The sequence below is a fragment of the Dendrobates tinctorius genome, unplaced genomic scaffold (genome assembly GCF_039654945.1).
Source record: "Dendrobates tinctorius isolate UK_male_01 unplaced genomic scaffold, ASM3965494v1 ptg000276l, whole genome shotgun sequence".
Classification (NCBI taxonomy): domain Eukaryota; kingdom Metazoa; phylum Chordata; class Amphibia; order Anura; family Dendrobatidae; genus Dendrobates; species Dendrobates tinctorius.
Window position 1 is genome coordinate 2,588,344 of NW_027361943.1, and position 21,657 is coordinate 2,610,000.

At 42.5% G+C, this 21,657-nt stretch overlaps 1 protein-coding gene and 1 long non-coding RNA gene across 2 annotated transcripts in view; one reads left to right on the top strand and one right to left on the bottom strand.

Moving 5' to 3' along the window:
* The window catches only part of SIN3B (SIN3 transcription regulator family member B), an 84,561-nt gene that overhangs the window by 36,333 nt on the left and 26,571 nt on the right, over positions 1-21,657 (bottom strand). Inside the window, exons 3-11 of the mRNA XM_073559841.1 lie at positions 20,692-20,798; positions 19,522-19,675; positions 19,188-19,436; positions 16,086-16,229; positions 15,859-15,978; positions 15,682-15,771; positions 5,807-5,925; positions 2,681-2,891; positions 2,118-2,234 (exon numbers count right to left, since the gene is read on the bottom strand). Of these exons, the coding sequence (XP_073415942.1) occupies positions 2,118-2,234; positions 2,681-2,891; positions 5,807-5,925; positions 15,682-15,771; positions 15,859-15,978; positions 16,086-16,229; positions 19,188-19,436; positions 19,522-19,675; positions 20,692-20,798 (1,311 nt within the window). The remainder of the gene's footprint in view (positions 1-2,117; positions 2,235-2,680; positions 2,892-5,806; positions 5,926-15,681; positions 15,772-15,858; positions 15,979-16,085; positions 16,230-19,187; positions 19,437-19,521; positions 19,676-20,691; positions 20,799-21,657) is intronic.
* LOC141072563 (uncharacterized) overlaps positions 1-21,657 on the top strand; it is a 94,325-nt gene that overhangs the window by 10,316 nt on the left and 62,352 nt on the right. The window lies entirely within an intron of this gene.

Here is a 21,657-nt window from a genome sequence, read left to right on the forward strand (position 1 = left end):
GCAGACCCCGCAAGACAACTGCTCAGGAGGAACGTTTGTTGGTTAGAAAATCCAAAGCAAACCCCTCTTCCACTGCAGCAGAGCTCCAACAAGCCTGGCCACCTCAAGTCCCTGTGTCAACTAGAACAGTTTGTAGGATTCGGTCTCGAAATGGCCTCCATGGTCGAATCAGTGCCCAGAAGCCAGCACTAAATAAAAGGCAAATAAACCGTGTGGCATTTGGAAAGTCCTACAGCCTGCTAAACAAATGGACGCTGGAAAAGTGGCAGAAGGTGGATTTCTCTGATGAATCCTCAGCCGCCGCAAATACTGCAGGAGACCTACTGGAGCCCGTATGGACCCAAAATACACCAAGAAAACAGTTAAATTTGGTGGCGGAAAGATCATGGTCTGGGGTTACATTCAGTATGGGGGTGTGCGAAACATTTGCAAGGTGGAAGGCAATATCAATAGCCTAAAATATCAAGACATATTAGCTACCTCTTATATTCCAAATCATAAAAGGGGTCAAATTCTGCAGCAGGATGGTGCTCCATCTCATACATCCATCTCTACAACAAAGTTCCTCCAGGCAAAAAAGATCAAGGTGCTCAAGGACTGGCCAGCCCAGTCACCAGACAAAAACATCATTGGGCATGTTTGGGGTAGGATGAAAGAGGAAGCTTGGAAGACAAAACCAAAGAATCTAGATGAACTTTGGGAGGCATGTAAGACTGCATCCTGATGACTTCATTAATAAATTGTATGAATCATTGTTGAACCACATGGATGCAGTCCTTCAAGCTCATGGAAGTCACACAAAATATTAAATATGAGTCATAGCACCACAACTTCATTCCCCAATGTTATGCAACATATATTTGTAATTTAAGTTAATTATTTGTTTGAATATCACAAATTTCTGTGGCCGACAAAACATTTGTCTTGCCAAAATCTGACCATTCTGTGTCCATTAAATGATCAATATTTCTGCATTGATGGCAATTTATTTTCTTAACCTAAACCACATTTCGGAGGGTTTCAGCTTTCAAAAGAATAATTTAGACAACCGATGGATGAATTTAACGTCAGGTTATAAGCTTTTATTTACATAACAAGGATAAGCAACATAACTTCTGTCAGGGAGTGTGTCATTCTTTCAATTAAAAGTACTTTATTCTGGGTGTGTATGTTTTTATACAATATGACTATGGGGTTAGTAATGAGGGTGTCTTATTGACTTCTCTCCATTATTATCCTCTGGGCTTGATGTCACCTGACAATACAAAAATGACATCAGCCCCGCCCCCAAATAACTACCCCACTTTCCATTGGATCAGGGCAAGTGGGAAGAGAGGCCATGTCCCAAAATAAATCTTTTAGATGCACCTTTTCTGAGAGCTGACGTTTTTTAACCCGTAGAAAGGAGGGAACAATATCCATGGCCCCTTCCTAGGCTATTATCAGCCCACAGCTGTCTGCCTAGCCTTTACTGGTTATTATTTATAGGGGGACACTTTTCACGGGGTCCCCCAATTTGATACCAAGTAAAGGCTAAGTACACAGCTGTGGAGCTGATAGAAATAGCCTGGGAAACTCCATAGGTATTACCCCCCCTCTCAGGCTATAAACATCTGCCCCCAGCCGTTGGCTTTCCCTCTGCTGGTTAAGAAAATTACGCTGGAGAACATGCCATTTTTTTTCTGAAAAATATTCTTAATTAAATACATCGACAGTAAGCTGCACACACTGTACTAATTGCATATGTCACTGACATTTGTATATCTTTTCAATGTGTACATATTGTATCTAATCCATCTATTCTATCCTGTTGGGTTCTGCTGTGATTTTACTGTACGCGGCTGCTGCATTGTCTGCTTTTTAATCTATAGGTGTGTTTTAAAGAATATTTCCATTGAAAACTGTGTGTAAATCACAAGAGAATTGCTCTATGTAAAAGTTCATGTTAAAAATCGCATTGCAATAGGATATAGCAATCACACTGCATGCAGATGTAAATCGTATGCCAGTGTGAAAAATCAAATTGCAATCGCAGGACATTAGTTTGTTTTTTCGGTCAAGATATTGTAAAAAACATTTTCACACATATGGGTATGAGCGCTCACAATGCGACTCACCTCAAACCTTTCATCCTCACAACGGTGAAGCTGCTCTTCATATGGCGTCTTCTTAGAGCTGACAAAAGTGGAGTCCTCAGACCAGGCTGGGAAGGACACCCACGTATCATTTAACACCTGCAGGAAATGAAAGAGAATACCCTCAGTGTGAATTTAGAAGTGATTTCAGTAACAAAATAAAATAAATAGTAGTAAAAGATAAAGTCTGATAGGTGTTGGTGGACCAGTTTCTGAGATCTCTCAGTATCCCATGTCAAAATGCCAGTAGTGTAGGACTACAGATAAAATGTACATTTTTTGGTCAATATGTTTAGTGGGTTAATTTAAAGGGAACTTGACACTAGATTTCATAATAACTAATGTATACAGATTGTATTAAGTCTCTTATCTAATGAGGCTGGTGTACTTATTTTGAATGTTCTATCAAAGCTAGGACCAATCAAATAAATTTCTAAGAAATCCATTCAATAATATGCAGTTTGTTACAGGAAATCTGGTAACAAGTCCTCATTAATATGTTGACTGCATGTCAGTGCTTTTGCTAACACATATACACGGCATACCTCTTTGCAGACAGCAGTCCTACCACTGCATTTTGGTTGCTGATAGGTCTTAGGAAGTGCTCGGTAACTGGACCCAATTCGTTTACAGGAAGCATAGTCAATTTCCCGCCCTATCCCTTCGTTTGAGCGATCATTGGTTACCGGGGAAGAAAAGGAGAGTTCCTTTACACCCAAAAAAGACTTAAACTGGGCAAAGAGTTCTGGAAATTTCCTGTGTAAATACAAAGTACACATTTAAAAAACAATGAGAATCACGCTTTCAATACATGTAATCATTTTATCCTAGTGATTGTCATTAGGAAGATTTCTGGAGCTCACAGAACAATCCGTATTTAAGTATAGAAGGGTAACAAAACAAATTGTAACGATATAGTGCAAAGTTGTATTCCAGCTTAAATACTGTGACAATCACACAAAATTCCTATAAAGGTGGATGACCACATTTACTACTTCACAGAGATGATGTTTGAACAAGAGGTGGGCACCCATTTTGGATTCTGAGATTAGACAGCCACGTTCCGAGTCTCAGACTTAAGGGGGTTTTACACTAAGCGATATCGCTAGCAATATCGCTAAAACGTCACTGGTTTTGTGACGTTATAGCGATATTGCTAGCGATATCGCTATGTGTGATACTTACCAACGACCGGCTCCCCCGCTGTCCATCGCTGATCGCGCGAGAATGTCCGGCTCCATTTCTCGTCGGGCGCTTCCTGCTGAGACTTCCTGCTGTGACGACGAGCGACGCTGGACGCGGGCGGGAGGACGCAGGATCGCTGTGTGTGAATGGTAAGTATCGTGCGCTGCGTCGCTGCTGCATCGCTGTGAGATCTTTCTGTATGAAAGCTCACTAGCGATCATTTAGCGATGCACCAGCGATCCTGACCGGGTCGGATCGCTGGTTGGATCGCTGGTGCATCGCTAAATGTAAAAGGGCCTTTACTGCTTCAAACAGTGAGCCGGTGTGCTAAAAGAGCAGTGATGTGATGCAGAAAGCAACCAGAGTGCCACTGAAATTACTTAGCCGAATGGATCCCTTTTATTTTATGAGCTGTCCATTCTTAAGGGCAACAAGCGGGATGATAAGAGAGAAGACCTTTGGGAGGTGGTCTTCTTCCTACTATCATCCCCCTTGTTGCCTTTAAGAATGGACAGCCACTGGAGGCATACATTGGTCTCTATGTCCTGATAGGCTAAATTATGGGTGAGTGTGTTCCAATTATTGTACATTAGCTAAATGTGCACTCACCCCTAATATGATTGTTGCTTTAATACCACTATTGAATATTTATACTTCTATACATGGGCCTATCTGCACTTGTTACACTTTATTTACAATTAGTGGTGCAATAGAAGAGAAAAAGTTTTCTCTAGCCCTCTTGGTGTTTCTGCCGTTAGTGGTTAATGAGAGCTACATTGTGGCTACATTTCATTCACCTACTGTTTACTTATGCCTAAAGCTGCCGTTCATAGGAAGTGAATGGTTTTTCCTCTCTTACAGCTCCAAAGATATATTACGCTGCATGACCCTGTAATCAGGATCAGTTGTATGTGTTGTGTGTCTATTTTTACTTTAACTTTCAAAGTTATATTTTATGCATTTTAGAAATCCCTTTACTGCTATAGCTAATGTTGACTTTGGGGCTCTGGCCAATTTGTTTGGTTTTTCCTGGTCTTTTTTTGTGAAAGGGAGCATATGCTGCAACCCTAACTTTAATAAATATTTCTTTTTATTTTATTTTTACCTAAGGGGGTGATAAAGGGGGGGGGGGGCTGATTTACTTTTTTTATTATTATTTTGATCACTGATAGGGGGGATGCAGGAGGGTCCACAAACACCGGAGGTACTGGGGGTGGGGAAGAAGGGGAGGGGAGAATGGGGGACCCCATTTCTCTCTCCTCTGATGTGTGATCACATCAGAGGAGGGAGAAATTGAATGGGGGGGGGGGGGGAATTCAGGCTTTTTTTGTGGTCGCCGTTATTCCGGTAATAACAGTGATCGCAACACTGGGGTTGGTAAAAGCTGGGCCGGTAGCAGAGACCCCAGAGAATTCCAATGCTGGGGGCGCTATACACTTATTTCTCAGAGCCGTTAAAAAGCAGCGCTGAGAAATAAGTACCCTTATCTACTGCGGTTAAAAGGCGTATCAACGGTCATTAGCGGATTAAATCATCTATTTCTTCCTTTCATGAAAAACCAGAGGAAACTGTTAGGCTGAGTGCAGACGGTCTTTTTAGCCCTGCGGATTTTTCCGCGCAGAATGGAAGAAATCCGCAGGTCAAATGACCTGCATTTTTCCTGCGGATTTCTTCCATTTTTCATGCGGTTTTTGTGCGGTTTTCCATTGCGGTTTTCCCCCTGCGGATTTGGTGACAGGGGAGATAGAAAACCGCACAAAAGAAGTAACATGCTGCGGATTTTGTACCGCGAAAAATCCGCAGCGTCTGCACAGCGTTTTTTTTTTTCCATTCATTTTAAGGCTACTGTACATCACAATGCGGATATGCAACGTTTCTGCGCGGTAAAATCCGCTGCGGAACCGCTGCAAATCTGCATCGTGTGCACACAGCCTTAAGAGGTTTTTGTCATCTCCTCTGAGAGCACCATAATGGAGGAAAAGAGATCCTGATTCCAACCATGTATCAATTGATTACTGAGCGCAGCAGTTGGGACACAATCATACTTCTTATATGTAGCAGAGATCAGAAAGCTGACCCTGCCCACACCACTGCTTTCTATGTATGCTGTCTATTAACCGAGAGCTGCTTATCACAGGAGGGGGTGTGCTTGGTCTAAGAGGCGCGTGAGACCTAGTCCACCAGGGATAATATACTGGCTATAAAACCTTCCTTGTAAGTAAACAGCCTGATAAATGACATCGCTGAATATGAATTCAGTGTTTTAGCCCCTATATTATTACATAATGCGATCTTCAGATTAAAGAGAAAAAAAAACTGCTGATAAATTCCCTTTAATCCTGTTTGCTTCTGTTTTCCATGGCGTCAATTTCCCAGGTCACACAGCTCAATAGTTTACCAGATTACAAATTTTAAGTTGTAGCAGGAAAATGTAAAACAGCAATAACACTACGTTTTACATTTCCTATTTATAACGTTAAACTTACCCTAAAAAAGGTGTGACGAGCTGCAAAAGCTCTGAGCCAGATACTAGTTCCTGGTTAAAAAGAGCAATGCATCGAAGAAAGTTTTCATAAACTTCCTGGCTTTTCAAAACTCGGCGAACCTTATTGAAAAATGAAAATGTTATAAATACTGCAGGGAACACACTTCAAGATAAGGCATGACATCCAATAAAGAAGCAATAGGATGCTTTGCAGACATTTAAATGGAATAAACTGACTTAGATTGAAGAGAAGATAAAATATTTTCTTGACGTGCTCTGTGCAGAGGTACAGGTATGACTAGGCACACTGCCTGTGGCAATTACCTTTTAACCCCTTCATGGCCGGAGCTTTTCTCGGTTTTGCTTTTTGTTTTTTGCTCCCCTTCTTTCAAGAGCCATAACTTTTATTTTTCCATCAATATGGCCATGTGAGGGCTTATTTTTTGTGGGACAAGTTGTACTTTTCAACGATACCATTGGTTTTACCATGTTGTGTAAAAGAAAACGGGAAAAAAATTTCAAGTGTGGTGAAGTTGCAAAAAAAGTGCAATCCCACACTTGCGTTTTGTTTGGCTTTTTTGCTAGGTTCACTAAATGCTAAAACTGACCTGCCAATATGATTCTCCAAGTTATTACGAGTTCATAGACACCAAACATGTCATGGGAGTGAGGGCTTATTTTTTGCATGCCAAGCTGATGTTTTTAATGATACCATTTTGGTGCAGATACGATCTTTTGATCACCCATTATTGCATTTTAATGCAATGTCGCAACGACCAAAAAAAACGTAATTCTGGCGTTTATTCTTTTCTCGCTACGCCGTTTAGTGATCCTGTTAGTTTTTTTTTTAATGATAGATTGGGCGATTTTGAACGTGGTGATACCAAATATGTGTAGTTTTTTTTTTCTTGTTTTATTTTGATTGGGGAGAAAGGGGAGGGTGATTTGAACTGATTTTTTTTTTTTTTTTGTTTTTAACTTTGGCATGCCTCAATGGCCTCCATGGGAGGCTAGAAGCATCCACTGCTTGATCGGCTCTGCTACATAGAGGTGATGCACAGATCACCTCTATGAAGCTGAATTACAGCATTGCTATAAGCACCGACCACAGGGTGGCGCTCATAGCAATTCTTCAACAACCATAGAGGTCTCCAGAAGACCTCTGGTTGTGATGGCAACGCATCGCGATCAAGTGATGGGGTCAGCAATGCAGGCATTTCGTTCCGGCGGCCGGAAGCACTTGTTAAATGCCGCTGTCAGCATTTGACAGCGGGATTTAACTAGTTAATAGGCGCGAGCGGATCGCGATTCCACTCGCGCCTATTGCGGGCGCATGTCAGCTGTTGAAAACAGCTGATAGGTCGCGGCTTTGAGGTGGGCTCACTGCCAGATCCCTCATCAAAGCGGGGAGAAACTGCCAGCTGGCGTACTATTCCTTCAGCTGGCAGTAAGGGGATAAAGAGGTTGTCCGAAACAGAATTCCAAATATTTTTTTCAAGCTAATCTGTGCTGTACTGTGATATACAACACCCATATAAATTTTGTTTTTCATTTCTATCCATCGTTCCTCCTGAATTTCTCTTAATTCCCTGCACCCACTTTGTTTACCTGCAGCTCTAACAAACTTGACAGCTTCCTGTGCTTTATTATCTAGCAGCAGGGCATGTGCCCATGATCCATACTTGCTGCGGGTTTGACACTGTGTACTAATGCAATGTCAAACCCGCAGCGGCCAGATGCCACAGCACAGTGGATAGGATTTCAAGAAATGCCATGTCCACTATGCGTCCATACGCCCGTGGCTTGTCCGCGGACACGGACATGCGGCTCATCTTTCCAGACCGCAGCATGTCAAATTCTCTTGTGGAGACGCTAGAGAAATTTCACCAGTAGAATGTATTGAACGTGAGGAATTTGCATAGTTAAGTGAACATAAGCGGATTCACCTGCATTCAATAGAAGGCAGCGCTTTGGCTGTAGCAAACACGCACTGTGTCCAAAGCACTGCTACTTCGGGATCATGGGCACCTGGCCTCACAGCCAAATCTGGCACCACCCAGCGTCAGTGTCCAGCACCGCCCTCTGCACACTCACTGGTTGTGAGTAATCTGCCCCTGTGTTGACATCTATTATCTCTCCAGTAGTGGCACTAACAGAGGAGTGGACTGTGGAAAGCCGCACAGTCGCTGCACTCCATATCACATCCACAGTGGTGACAGAGCGTCACACGTCCCCACACCACATCCACAGTGATAACAGATCGTCACGTCTCCATTTCACCACTGACATGAGTACTGTGAAGTGAGTGTGAGAGAGTGAGTGTCTCTATTTTTACCATGTGTGTACCGGCCGTGTGACATGTACGGGAATGAAATGCACTCAAGAAATTACTGATTTTTGTGTATTAGAGAGAAACTATCACGAGAAAAAAAAAAAAAAACCCACTAACCTCAACATATGGGGTTAATCTGCAGGTTAACAGCGTTACTAACCTGCTCGACGCCCACACTCAGCCAAAAGCTGCAGGGAGAAAATTAAATTTATTGCCCCACAGTGGTTCAGTCACAGGGCCGGGCTGATTCAGTCACCGCTCTGAAGTATAGCACTCTGGCTGTAACTGCGCCCCCAATCCTGACTGAAAGCCAGCCTCGATGCAGTTAGTGTCAGTCAGGGAAGGAAGGACAGTATATAGAATCCCCATACATTGTACTCAGCTTATGCTTAAGGTAACGCACACCATATAAATTGTTAAATGGGCTCTCCCTGCTATAATAATGCCAAACATGTGGCCACTGACTGCAGATTAGGCACAGTGAGGGCATTTGGATTTAAGAGTGTAGAATTCACTGGATTTTATTTGGAGGGGGCGGGAGCCATGTCACTTTTCCAGAGTCTTTGATCTACCTGTAACCCCCTATATTTCCAGTGACAGATGATGTACTCGAGTGGGGGCTGGATTTGTGCAGTATAAATTAGGGGTTTAATTGGTAACATTTTGGGGTACATAATATTTTTTCGATTGATTCCAGAATAAGGCTGGAATCACATTTTTGCTTTCTACGCTGAGCACTCATGTCAGGTTTCCATGTAAACCCCACAAAAATGCCATACAGACAGAACCACCTACCATAATGAGGCAGATGGAGACACTTTGAAGTCCATTCTGCATCTGTTCCGGTGGTATCCATATGTTCAGGCATGCACAGAACTGTGGTCACCCACACTTGGGCGCTACCCAGATAAATAAAATGGTGGGACACCGCAGGAACAGAGACCAGATGGAATATAAAGTAACACCATCTGCCTAAAAAGTTAGTGGTTTCGTCAGGGGTTTTGCCCGAATTGCAGTTTTGGGGATTTTCAACAAAACCCCAACGTAACCGCTCAGTGGAAAGCGTAGGATAAATGTGACCAGAGCCTTGTTCTGATTTCTGGGAGGCACAATGAACAAAATCGACAGAAGTACAAGAATAGTTCTTATTTTTGAGCAGCTCACCACGCAGTACAAGTGATTACACGGATTTAATATTTGGGTCGGTGTGATTACAGAAATACCAGACTTATTTTTTTATGTTTTGCATATCACAGTAACAAAATTATTTATATAAAAAAGTTACTTTATTGCAACATTCTGAGAACTGTAAAATTTTTATCTTTTGGAGAGCTGTATGAGGGCTTTTGGAAGTGCTTTGAGCAGCAGGGTGGTTTGCTGGTGAAGGGAAAAAAAAAATCTCTTCACATCTTCTGCCTGAGCGAGTGTGAACAAGCTGAGTGTGACCTGAGTGTAAGTGCGGACTGGTAAATGTGTGACTTGTGATTCAGTTACTTTGGATTCAGGGAGTTTCCAAGGGAGGTATTACTGTTGTATTTTATCAATTTTTATTTTTTCTTATCTTTTCTGTCTAGTGCAATCCCCATTATGATGTGCTCCACTATTGCCAATGCCATCCAGTGTTCATCTTGCCACATGTATGCAAACACTGAACAGTCGGTCGAGGGTGCATACTGCTGTGCGAGATGTGAGCACGTTGTGCATTTGGAAGCCCAGATACTGGATCTAAATGTGCAGCTGGCAACACTGAGATCCATAGACAATATGGAAAGGAGTCTTCTGCTCACTGAGCAGACGCTCAATGGGATAGATGAGGGGGGGGGTGCAGGATAGTGAAGCAGCAAGCTGGGTGACAGAAGGCAGGGTAGCGGTAAGAGTGCCAGGGAGGCTAGTCCTGATCTGGCACAACCCAATAAGTTTGCCAAGTTGGCAGATGAGGGGAGTGCTGAAGCAAGGCATGTCCTCTGAAAGCTGGAGGAGTGTCTTCTCCGGTAAGGGGGGAAATAGGAGAGCAGGGCAGGCCAGACAGGTGCTGGTAGTGGGGGACTCAATAATTAGGGCAATCTGTCACAAAGACAGTGATCGTCGAACGGTGTGCTGTACCCTAGCTCCCCGATGTGCGTTTCACGTGTAGCTTTTTCCAAGCTATCACTTTGGTGAAGGCTCTCTGCGCCATAAATAAGTCAAACAGCATGGCTTTGAATTGATAATGCTTTATTTCTCCTTGTATAAATAAAGCAACTCTTAGAACTTTTTGATGGTCTGAATGTATTGGTATGTGATAGTATGTATTCTTTAAGTCTATGACCACCATGTAGCAATTCTGAAATAGAAGCTTTATAGCAGCGTTTATTGATCCCATCTTAAAGGAGTGGTATTTTATGACTGTTTAGGTTCATCAAACTGAATTGTTCTGGACGTACCATCGTTCTTATTTAAAAAAAAAAAAAGAAAAAAAACACGGGGGGGCGGGGTCTTAGGCTGTGTGCACACACTGCGGATTCTGCTGCTAAATTTTCAGCGCAGATTTGACTAAATCCGCAGGTCAAAAGACCTGTGGTTTATCTGCGGATTTTCTGTGGATTGGTCTGCGGTTTTTCCCTTGCGGTTTGACACCTGTCACGGAGCAGGTGCCAAACCGCTGCGGAATCCGCACAAAGAAGTGACGTGCTGCAGTTTTGAAACCGCATCAAATCCGCGCGGAAAATGCCGCACCGTGGGCACTGCGTTTTTTGTTTTTCATAGGTTATAAGCAGAATCCGCAGCGTGTGCACACACCCATAGGGTCTTGGGATAAAATTCCCTCTCTCTTCTACCGGAACTTTGCAAAAAACCTGTTTTCCTATTAGACCAAGGAACTTCATCTCACCTGTCCTTATTTCCAAAATCGAGTTGCTGGAAGAGAGGGTTTTCCCAGGCCTGGATGAAGGGGGAAAGTCTTCTCCCTGTCTGTGGACTGGCGTCATTGGGAAGATTTTTTTGCTCCTTGAAGAGGGACCACTGAACATAAATCAATGATTTTTTTCAGTTCTTATCCTCCTATTTCCTTCACTCCTGGAGGACGCCCTCTATTATATTTCCTCCTTCCTTTGACTCTGGTGTGAAAAAAATGGGACATCCATTCTTTTTATCTCCAGCATTTTTTTATTATGTCATCCAATTTTTTGCCAAGTAAGAATTGTCCATCGCAAGGAATAGCACATAATATTTTTTGACTGAAAAAACTCCTGGGCAGCTTTTAAGCCATAAGGCTCACCTTCCCGCATTTGAGTAACCTAGCAGACCTGTGGTCTTATCTTTCAGTTGTTCTTATTGCTACAGCCAAATCATTAGGGAACGAGCAGCACAGGTCTAATCAAACGCTGGTTTCAAACCTCCCCTCGCTACAGTTTCCCATGTGTGCATCAAGTACCCCTCTGCCTTCTTGTCCAGATGGTCTCTTAAAATACCAGTATCCTCAAAGGATAGGACTGATCTCTGAGGATTTTGACACTGCCATTTCTGGGGATTTTATCACACAGCTCTGTATCCTTCTCTTCAACAGCATATCTGCTTTTTGAAGATGAGGGTAGAGTCATTTTTTTCTGGCTTCTTCCATTCCTTGTTAATAAGCGTATGTATTTTGTCATCAACAGGAAAGGTACGATTCTTCCTTTGCTCCACATTCCATAATCTAGGGATTTAGAAATATTTTCTTCAAGGCCCATAGTTGCTCTAATGGCCTTATCTAATTTGTCCGTATCCTCTACTGGAAAACATTCTTTCCCCTACGTCACTGTCAGGAGAAGATGAAGATCCATATTCATATACTGCTTCTGAAACCTGCGAAATATCAGACTTCCCTTTCCTCAATAGAGATTTAAGGGAGCTTTCCAACATGACTGATGACAGATTTAAGGCGAAGTTATGCGTTTGCTCACTAATCATTTTCTATATAGAAGTTGAACAGAATCTTTTCTGACAGTCCCCTGAGCGCACATTGTTTAGGATTTCTTTTGGCGCTGGCTTTTTAGGCCTTCCCTATTGACAAAAAAAAAAAAAAAAATGGGAGCCCTATAAAAATGGTGATATACGTTCACTCAACATCTGCTGTCTCTTCAAGGGTACTGGGTTAGGACGCAGTTCGGGGACACAAAAATTATCTTCTTTGGACACCAGGGAGTCCAGAGTCACTCTGCTACTGTGGCTGTGTCTGCTGCTGGCTCCTGCCACTTGAACTGCTTCCCCAATTGTGTCCACGCTGTTGAGGATGCGCATACTAATTCTCCATGAAAATCAAGACAGACCAGTAGCAAAAATGCTATGCCTGTGGTCAGACCTAATTTTTATTGAGGGACAAACACGGCGTCTCCTCCCTGGACACACCTCTGGCCTCCTACTTCGGGTTACCTGTCGGTCAGCGATATTCCTCAGGCCGCACCTTCTCCCAGTGTGACCTGCTCTAGCGATGACAGTGGAGCGTGCCATTATCTTCTCAGGCACACCTATTCCAAGAGTGACGTCAATTAAATACACCATGGTCGTCTTCCTGTGTGCCCATCTGATGTCATCCAGTGCGCCATCAGGCAGCGCTCCTCTTGCAGATTGGGTCAGTTCAGCGACTGGAGAAATGCCAGGCATCTTTCACCACCTCCCACCTGAGCCTACACTGGACCTGCGGAAGGCGTTCCTGAAGGCCAGCTTTGCAGGCACACACCCGCTCTTTCAGTTGCCGGCAAAGGCCTGGGTAAGCGTTCCTTGCTTTCAGCATCAGGTTGCCATTTAATGACAGAAACCAACTGATACGGGGGAGAGGTACCACCCTTTTATTTCAGTAGATTTCCTGTCCTTGGGGGTGGTTCCCGCTTAGGTGTGCTGTCATGGGTGTAGGGAAAAACGTGGGTAAACAACTTATTTAAAAAATGTAACGCTCGTTTAAACTCACCTGTAGCAAGTGACAGGTGTGGGCAATATGAAAATTGCACCTGAAACCCGACAAAAAGGGGAGAAGTTGACTCAATCTTTGCATTGTGTGTGCCACACTAAGCATGGAGAACAGAAAGAGGAAAAGAGAACTCGCTGAGGGCTTGAGAAACAAAATTGTTGAACAATATCAATCTCAAGGTTACAATTCCATATCCAGAGAGCTTTATTTTCCCTTGTCCTTGGTGCATAACAACATCAAGAACCTTACAACCATGACACTGTAGCTAACCTCCCTGGACATGGATGGCAGATAAAAACTGATAAAAGGTTGCAATGCAGGATAGTCTCGATTGTGGGGTAGCCCCAATCAAAATTCCAAAGAATTCCAAGCTGTCCTGCAGGCTCAGAAGGCATCAGTGCCACCGCAAACTCTGTCGACATTTGAATGAAATACTATGGCAGGAGACCCAGGATGACTCCACTGCTAACACAGAGAAAAAAAACTAGACTGCAGTTTGTCAAAATGTACGAGAGTAAGCCAAAATACTTCTGGGAAATGCTCTTTACACATGAAGAAGCTTCTGTGCTGGGTTTAGAAAGAGGAATGGGGTCCACTGATGGGCCTTTGGAGGCTGGAGAATTATCTACCGCGTCAGAGCTCCTGCTCAATTGAGTAGAATATGGCTGCTGGAAGGTCGACGCCGCCGAAATGAGTGATCATGCTGCGTATCCTTCCTGTGTCTTCTTGGCTGCTGCTGTTGCGGTGATTCGCTGTCCTGTACCTCCCCTTTGAAGCCGGCTGCCCGGCGTTCCTCTGTGCTCTTTCAGGTCCGCTCACCAGAAGTTCCTACGATCGTGTGACCGCCAGCTGCGTCATCAAGGGGCGCCCTGGTGCGTCCCCACGCATACGCAGACAGGATACCCGAAGCAAACACCAGAGTATGGTGTGACAGCTGCGCTCTCCACCCCTGCAAGACGCGGCGGTCCCAGAGGTGGCAGCTTCAGGACCCTGCACCAGCCGTGGCAGGTTATCCTCGCTGACTGTATCGGTCTAGCCATGCCTGGACATCATCTTTTCTTCAGTCTTCAGGTACTCCATACTGAAGGTTCCCCAGTCCAGGACAGGAAACCAACTGATGAGAGGGAAAGGTACTGCCCTTTTTATCTGTAGGTTTCCTGTCCCTGAAGGATGGATTCCCCTTCTCCATGGTGCTGTCATGGGGAAGGGAACAATAAACGTGTAACAAAACATGTGTGATTGCATTTTCTGTGAGAATTACTTCATTTTCTGGATCAATTTCAAGGTTGCCAACACTTTCGGCCATGACTAGGTGTGTGTATATAGCTCCATTTTTAAAGACAAACATTTTATAATGACCCGAGTTGAAATGTCATACAATTCCTTTTTGTTAATTTCAAGGTAAAGCCTGAATGTAGTCCCTCCAATAGCAGAAATTATGCAGTTGAGTTTCTCCACATTTGGGGAAAACATTGGAGACAGCACACCTGGAGTGAAAGACTAGATTCACCCTGGCATGGCAACTACGCTACCTGGCCAATATAGACAACTACTTTTTTAAAAGGGAATGTATGATTTCATTGCATATCATATTTCTTTTATCTAATCTGCTTTAAATTTTTGATTTCAGATCATATATACATATACCATATTTTTCAGATGATAAAACACACCTTAGTTTTAAAGGACGAAAATAGAAAAAAATAAAATTGAAGCAAAAAAAATGAAGTAAATTCTGTACTAATATCCCCCATCTGACATACATGTCCCCAATCCAGGTATACATGTTCCCCTCATCACCATTCTGGTATGCATGCCCTGCCCCATCAGAAAAACATTAAAAAAAAACAAAACATTTTACTTACCGTACATTCCCTGCGCTCCCTCGCAGTGTCCAGCAGCTGATTTATACTTGTAAGCAGCGCATGGCAATGACGTCATGCGCTGCTTACAGGCAAAGGACCACTGCAAGAATATTCTCTGCTCCCTACACCAGGACTATAGGAGTGGAGAGCAGTGTATATTCATTGATCTTGAATAGTAGGCACAGGAACCTCAGCCACCAGCTTCCTGCAAATTGGCTCTGAAGTGTGCCTGCTACTTAAGGGAATAAATATTCACTGCTCTCAACTCCTGCAATTTGCTGGTCCGCCGCCCCACTCCCTGTCCGTAGCTGGTACATCCAAATTATAAGACGCACCCCCACCGCCCATTTTCCTCCAACATTTTGAAAAAAAAAATTGCGTCTTATAGTCCGAAAATTCGATTCCAGCTTTTAGATTTCTGAGGCCCTTAAGAAAATTATGATTTATTTGGGATTGCTATAGGAATTTTCTGTAACCTGTACAAATGTCATTGCACATGGAAGGTACAAAGGTGGGAAGCTCTGACCATCACCTACTATTGTCCATTTAGCCAAGAGGGCTCAATTAATATGTGCCGTAACATCCTCCTTCATAGTAATGGCGCAATTGAGCCAATTAGTTGATTTTATCCCAGTAATAAAAAGGTAATTGTTAATTCAAACAGCTTTTTATTGTGGGGGAGACAGCAAATATGTAGGTCAACTGCAAAGAAAAAAAAAGTTTCAAACAATTTTTTAAAAAGAATTTCTACTTGCCTTGTTGAAGAAGGAGAATTCCTGCAGGGTTCCATACTTGCCCACACTTGCCATAGAATGGTCCTTTGACTTTCGCATTTTCATCTTTTTCTGGTAAAAGGTGAAATTGAACCGTTAAAAAAAAAAAACAAACACACAGACGTAAATTATCAACATACTATTATATTAGCATGTTACCTTGGAAGAACAGGACATGGGGCGTAAAAGGAGAGATCGGGAGCGTTTTCGACTTTCTAGGTTACGTTGATACTCAAGTTTTCTGGCACTACCAAGATCACACGCTCCATTTCCAGTGAACTAAATAAAAAAATAAAATGAATAAGCAGGCTTGTTTAACAATATTATAATACTATTAATTTGTATTTCCAAATAAAAAACAAACAAAACATATGCACACAACATACCAAAGATCGCTTTGCTTCTGGAAGGAACTGGCCGAATTCGGAGAGCAAATCTTCCTGACCACGAAACAGATTGGCTACTTCCGTGAACACCTCTTCCTCTGACATTCCACGAAATGGGCGGCTTTTTGGATTTAACTGATCCTTCTGACAAAAAAAAAAATAAAACATGGGTAAAATAATAAACTGTATGTTGGTAATATAAGACCTAAAGCAAAAATTGTACAATTTTTTTTTAACTAATAAGCCAAGATTAATATGGCTTCTGGTTTTATGTGCATAAAACTTAACCCCTTTAGGAGGAAGAATTTAAAGGGGTGATCTTAAATTAAATGCTTGTTGACCATGCATGGAATGGTTTAGGAGAGTTTAAAAAATAAATACATTTAAAAAATTGGCAATTTTCAAAATGTAAAAGATGATGCCATGTTCCAAACGGTAATAGTACGCCGATGTCAGACTCCCTTCCCTTTGATGTGGGCTCCGGCGCTGAGCCCACATCTTTCTTGGCACATGTCAGCTGTTTTGTCTACAATAGTTGCGGGTGGAAACTCGATCCACCTGCAGGAATTAACCCGTTAACTGCCGCTGTCAGACGCTGACAGCGGTATTTAACAAGCGCACTGGAAATACACCCACCGGTGACCCCCATCACGTGATGGCGGGTCACCGGTGTGTTGGCATGACAACCGGAGGACTCCTGGAGACCTCTATGATTGTCAGTGCTGGGAGGCTGTGAGCGCCACCCGGTGGTCAGCGCTCATGGCAAGTGAGTAATTCTACTACATAGAGGCGAACTGATCATCGCCTCTATGTAGCGCAGGGCCTATCGGGTTGTGGCAGCTTCTAGACTCCCATGGAGACTATTGAAACATATAAAACATAAAAATTCAAGTCACCCCCCTTTCAAAATAAAACAAAAACACACATTTTGTATCGCCACGTTCAAAATCGCCCAATCAATAAAAAAAAAAAAAAGGATTACCCTGATCGCTAAACGGCATAGCGAGAAAAAAAAAATTCAAAAGCTTTTCGAGCCTGCAATTATAGTGTCAAAACCTATATAGAGCGATAAGGAATGATGCAGCACACTGGCAATTGTGCAATCTGCATTTGGCAATGCACGTGTGCTCTTCTGAGGAAGATGCAATGCATGATGGAAACTTGCCCAGTGTGTATTATGCTGGCAGACCTCTCAGCAAGAATAATAGCACAGCCAAAAAATACAACAGCTTCAGCACAGGATATGTGCTACAAAGCATGCCATTTTGCGAAAACCAGATTGTCTGTAAGCCCCAATACTGTAACATCTTCATGGCCTACACATATGTCATAAGTCCTGTCACGGCATCTTTTCAGGCACATGACAGCTGATTTGATGAGCTGTCATGTGCCCCTAACATCTGCGGGTGGTATGCTGATCCACTGGTGGCTGATAACATGTTAAATGCCACTGTCAGTCACAACAGTGGCACATCACTTAACCCGCCCATCGGCGTTCTATCACATGTTCTCGTGGTGCCGTTGGTTTGATATGAAAGTCAGGGATCTGCAGAAGACCACCGTGCCTGTCAATGCAAATCATTTCTGCTATACAGAGCAGGGCTTCAACCGCACTTGAAATTTTTTCCCCGTTTTCTCATACATCATATGGTAAAATCAATGGCACCATTCAAAAATACAACTCGTCCAACAAAAAAACAAGCCCTCATATGGCCATACTGATGGAAAAATAAAGTTATGACTCTGGGAAGAAGAGGAGCAAAAAATGAAAATGCAAAAACGGAAAATCCTAAAGTTGTGAGGGATTAAATTTTATTATTAAGTATACTTTAAGGAGTAATTAAAGTTTCAAGTAACTTTTCAGAATAACCTATGTGTTCATGCGCATCTACACCATTTCTGGCCATTATCTGTTTATATTTTACATTTTTTCATGTGTTTTTCCCCCTCTTCAAAACTACCGCTTAATTTGCAATTGACTCTGAACTGGTGGAGAGGACACTAGCTGCTATGATCTCTCTCAAACATCACAGTACACAGAGGTATTCCTTCTCTTTTTAGTTAAGACACAAACCGAATCAGCAGCATGGAGGACATTTTACAGTAGTATTCAACTGTGTATATGTGACTCAAGCTCTGGAGGGAGGTATTAGACTTCCTAGAAAGCTCAGCATGATATGTGTCTCCCTCTGCTCCTCACACTTCCTACCAGAGCAAAACGTATTTGGACTGTTTTTTTTTTTTCTTCTCCAGAGTGAAAGACACCTTAAGGAAATGCAGGATCATTCGAGGACGGTTCTAACATGTAGAGGAAGCAGAACTCTTTAATAAAATATATTACAAAGGTTCTTATTTTTGCATGTACCATTGATTTATGCAATGTTTGTAGAAAGTAGAGTTGCCCTTTAAGTATTACGATGATGAAAGTCCTTTTGGGGCAGGTGCAGATGGCCGTAGATGCCATCATCTGGAGAATTGGGTCTATCATGCAATTACACTCTGACCAAACTCTGATCATAGTGTGATCCGATTCTCTTGAATGAAGAGACAATTGGGATAAAATAAAAAAACATGTCTCCATCTTCTACATTCTGTTAGTTTGTGGAACTCAGACTGCACTAAGATGTTATCCGAGTGCAGTCCGATTGTTTCCATGGACTCACTGACTTGCATTGCCGAGTGCAATCCAAATATCGTATCAAACTCTGGCATGCAGTGATTTTTTTCCTTGGACAGATTCTGACCAATGGAGAGGGAGAACACAGGTTAATCTATGGGGCTGTGCACACTGGTCTGCATTTGGACAGAAAATATGGTAGTGTGCGCCTTCCCTTAATGGGAACACTGAAGATGAGGACCTGTATACTTCAGCAGGGCCATTTCCACCACTGACATCCATAGGAAAACACAACAATGGTTTAAACCTGAATGTACACATGCTTGCAATGTGAAGCTAATTTACATAAATATTTAAACCATTTCAGGTCTAATTTTGGGGGGGTAATGTTTGCTTGATTGTCATACATAGTCAAAGTATATTAATCCAATAATTTTTTTATATAACATGTTTTAAAGCTGGATAAAAAAAGGGAGTTTCATTACCTGGTACGTATGGAGGATTTCTAAAAAAGACCTATAGATTTCAGGGCGGTCAAGGAATCGGGTTTTTATTTTATTAACATAGCTGATGGCATTGTGAAACTCAAGAGAGTCTGATTCTGGAGGAGTGGGATTCTTTTCCTTTTCCTGATGGCGTGCTTCTTCCGCTGCATCACTATGGGAATTTTCAGGCACCGGAGGAACCACTATCCGATTGTTAGGCATGTTGCTTGTGGCAGCATCTGCAGATACCTGTGGAAAAAGAACAAATAATCATGTTCTCAATTTATTTTAGCCATCTAAAGAAAGAAAAAAATACATATGTAAAACTAATTACCGGGCTAGCCATTGATGACTGAACAATAACTTTGCCATTTTTTGGAAGCTCGATTTTATAGCCAAGTGGCAGAAATGCATTGAAGCCCAACATCAAATCTGGATGCTCATGGAATAGCTGGGAAACACGACGTATCACACCAGGAGTATCAATGCTGCAACAAAGAGAAAAAAAGGTTATAGCCACCAGTTAGGGCAACTGGAGCAACAGTCAAAAGATCTCACAAAAAATAAACAGCACATGTGCTTTTACTTTTTTTTTTAATTACAGACTGCTACAATTGTGCTCTCACCATATTTAGTAGGTCCCGCAAGCTGCAAGTGCACGTATGCTGAAGAGAAGTAGTATGTACAGATATTCCAATCTGTTATAAGCTATATCAAATAGAGGCTACAATTATTCAACGGCAGCTGATCTAGTACTTGGCACTCCTGACCCAGGCTGACATGTCAATCAACACAGAAAAAGAAAGAACTGCTGTGGAGGAGAACACAGATGATCTAAGGCTGAGTGCACACAGACTTTTTAGCCCTGCGGATTTTTCCGCACAGAATGGAAGAAATACGCAAGTCAAATGACCTGCATTTTTCCTGCGGATTTCTTCCATTTTTAATGAGGTTTTCCAGGGGAGGTGGAAAACCGCACAAAAGAAGTGACATGCTGCGGATTTTGTACCACAGGAAAACCGCGCTTAAAAATCCGCAGCGTCTGCACAGCTGTTTGTTTTTTTTTCCAATGACTAACATGCTACTGTACATCACAATGCGGATATGCAACGTTTCTGCGTGGTAAAATCCGCTGCGGATCCGCTGGATATCCGCATAGTGTGCACACAGCCTAAAGATAGAATCACAGACAAGTCACACAAAACATTAAGACTAAAGGCTAGCTAGAATTCTTACAGGAAACACATGAGAAACTCTGCGCTTCCGTTACGGCACAACGTTCCTATCTCAGGGTCTCACCTCCAGGGTAACTGTAGTGGAACCCGGTGACCTGTCAATTACTAAAGCATGGCTCTGTGTGAACAGGAGCTGGTCCTACCGGGGCACCCTTTGAGGTCCACGTGCCTTTAGTATTTGCTGAGAAGAGACACTCCCTTCACTATTTATAATAACGAAGCTAGCCGAAAACAAATACAAACAACTTATCTTAGTGCAATTTTATTACCTCTGAGACTTAAATTCCTTCATAATCTCTAGGAATCCATTATATGTAGCGGGATCACTGCCAAAACGGATTTTCACCTGATCCAGATAGGATAAAGCGTCCTCTACCTAAGGAAGATGTAATTTGGTAAAATTATTACCTGCTTACCATAATAATCGACTTCTCTCTACTGGTGTTGTATTATCATGACAACCTGAATTACAGCATGCCAACCTTTTTATCCCATGCGAGATAAGTAAGCCAGTCTGTGAGCCCTGAAGGTGTCACGAGGCCCCGTCCCATTTGGCTGACCTTCTGGTCCTCTGCTGCAAGGAACTTATGCACATGTCTATGATACTACCATATTTACTTAACCTGGTCTTTGTTACTCCTTTTTGTGTGGCTGGACCTTTACCAAACGGTCCCTTTTAAGGCATAGATGATAAATACTATGATTTTATGAGGTGGATTTTTCTGTGAATTATTAAAAGCCAGATAAAGTTTTTGAGAACTACTATAAAATGTTGAGTAAAAAGGTTAATATCCCCAATTCTTGTTAATTGAACAGAATGCTACGGGATATTAACTGTGGTATTAAAGGGCTGTTCACATCATGCCTAGTGAGTGAATGTGCTGGGATAAGGTGTTACCTGAGCATGCTCGGGTGTTACCAAAGTATCTTGGTCGTACTCGACTATTATGCTCGAGTCCCTGCTGCTGCATGTTTCGTGGCGGTATACAGCCGCAACACATATGGGGATTGGCTAAAACAGGTTGTGTAATAGTGTCAAACAGCCGCAAATTATTCAGCCGCAGAAACTAACAGATACTCGGATAATACCAAAGCATGCTCGGATAACACATTATCAGAGCACTTTGCTCACTGAACAAGTCTAGTTTGTGCTCTTTGTATAAACAAGGACATTCTCTCCCCTAGATTTTCATTATCCAACTGACTTGCTTGCATTTAAAATACATTTTTTTCTA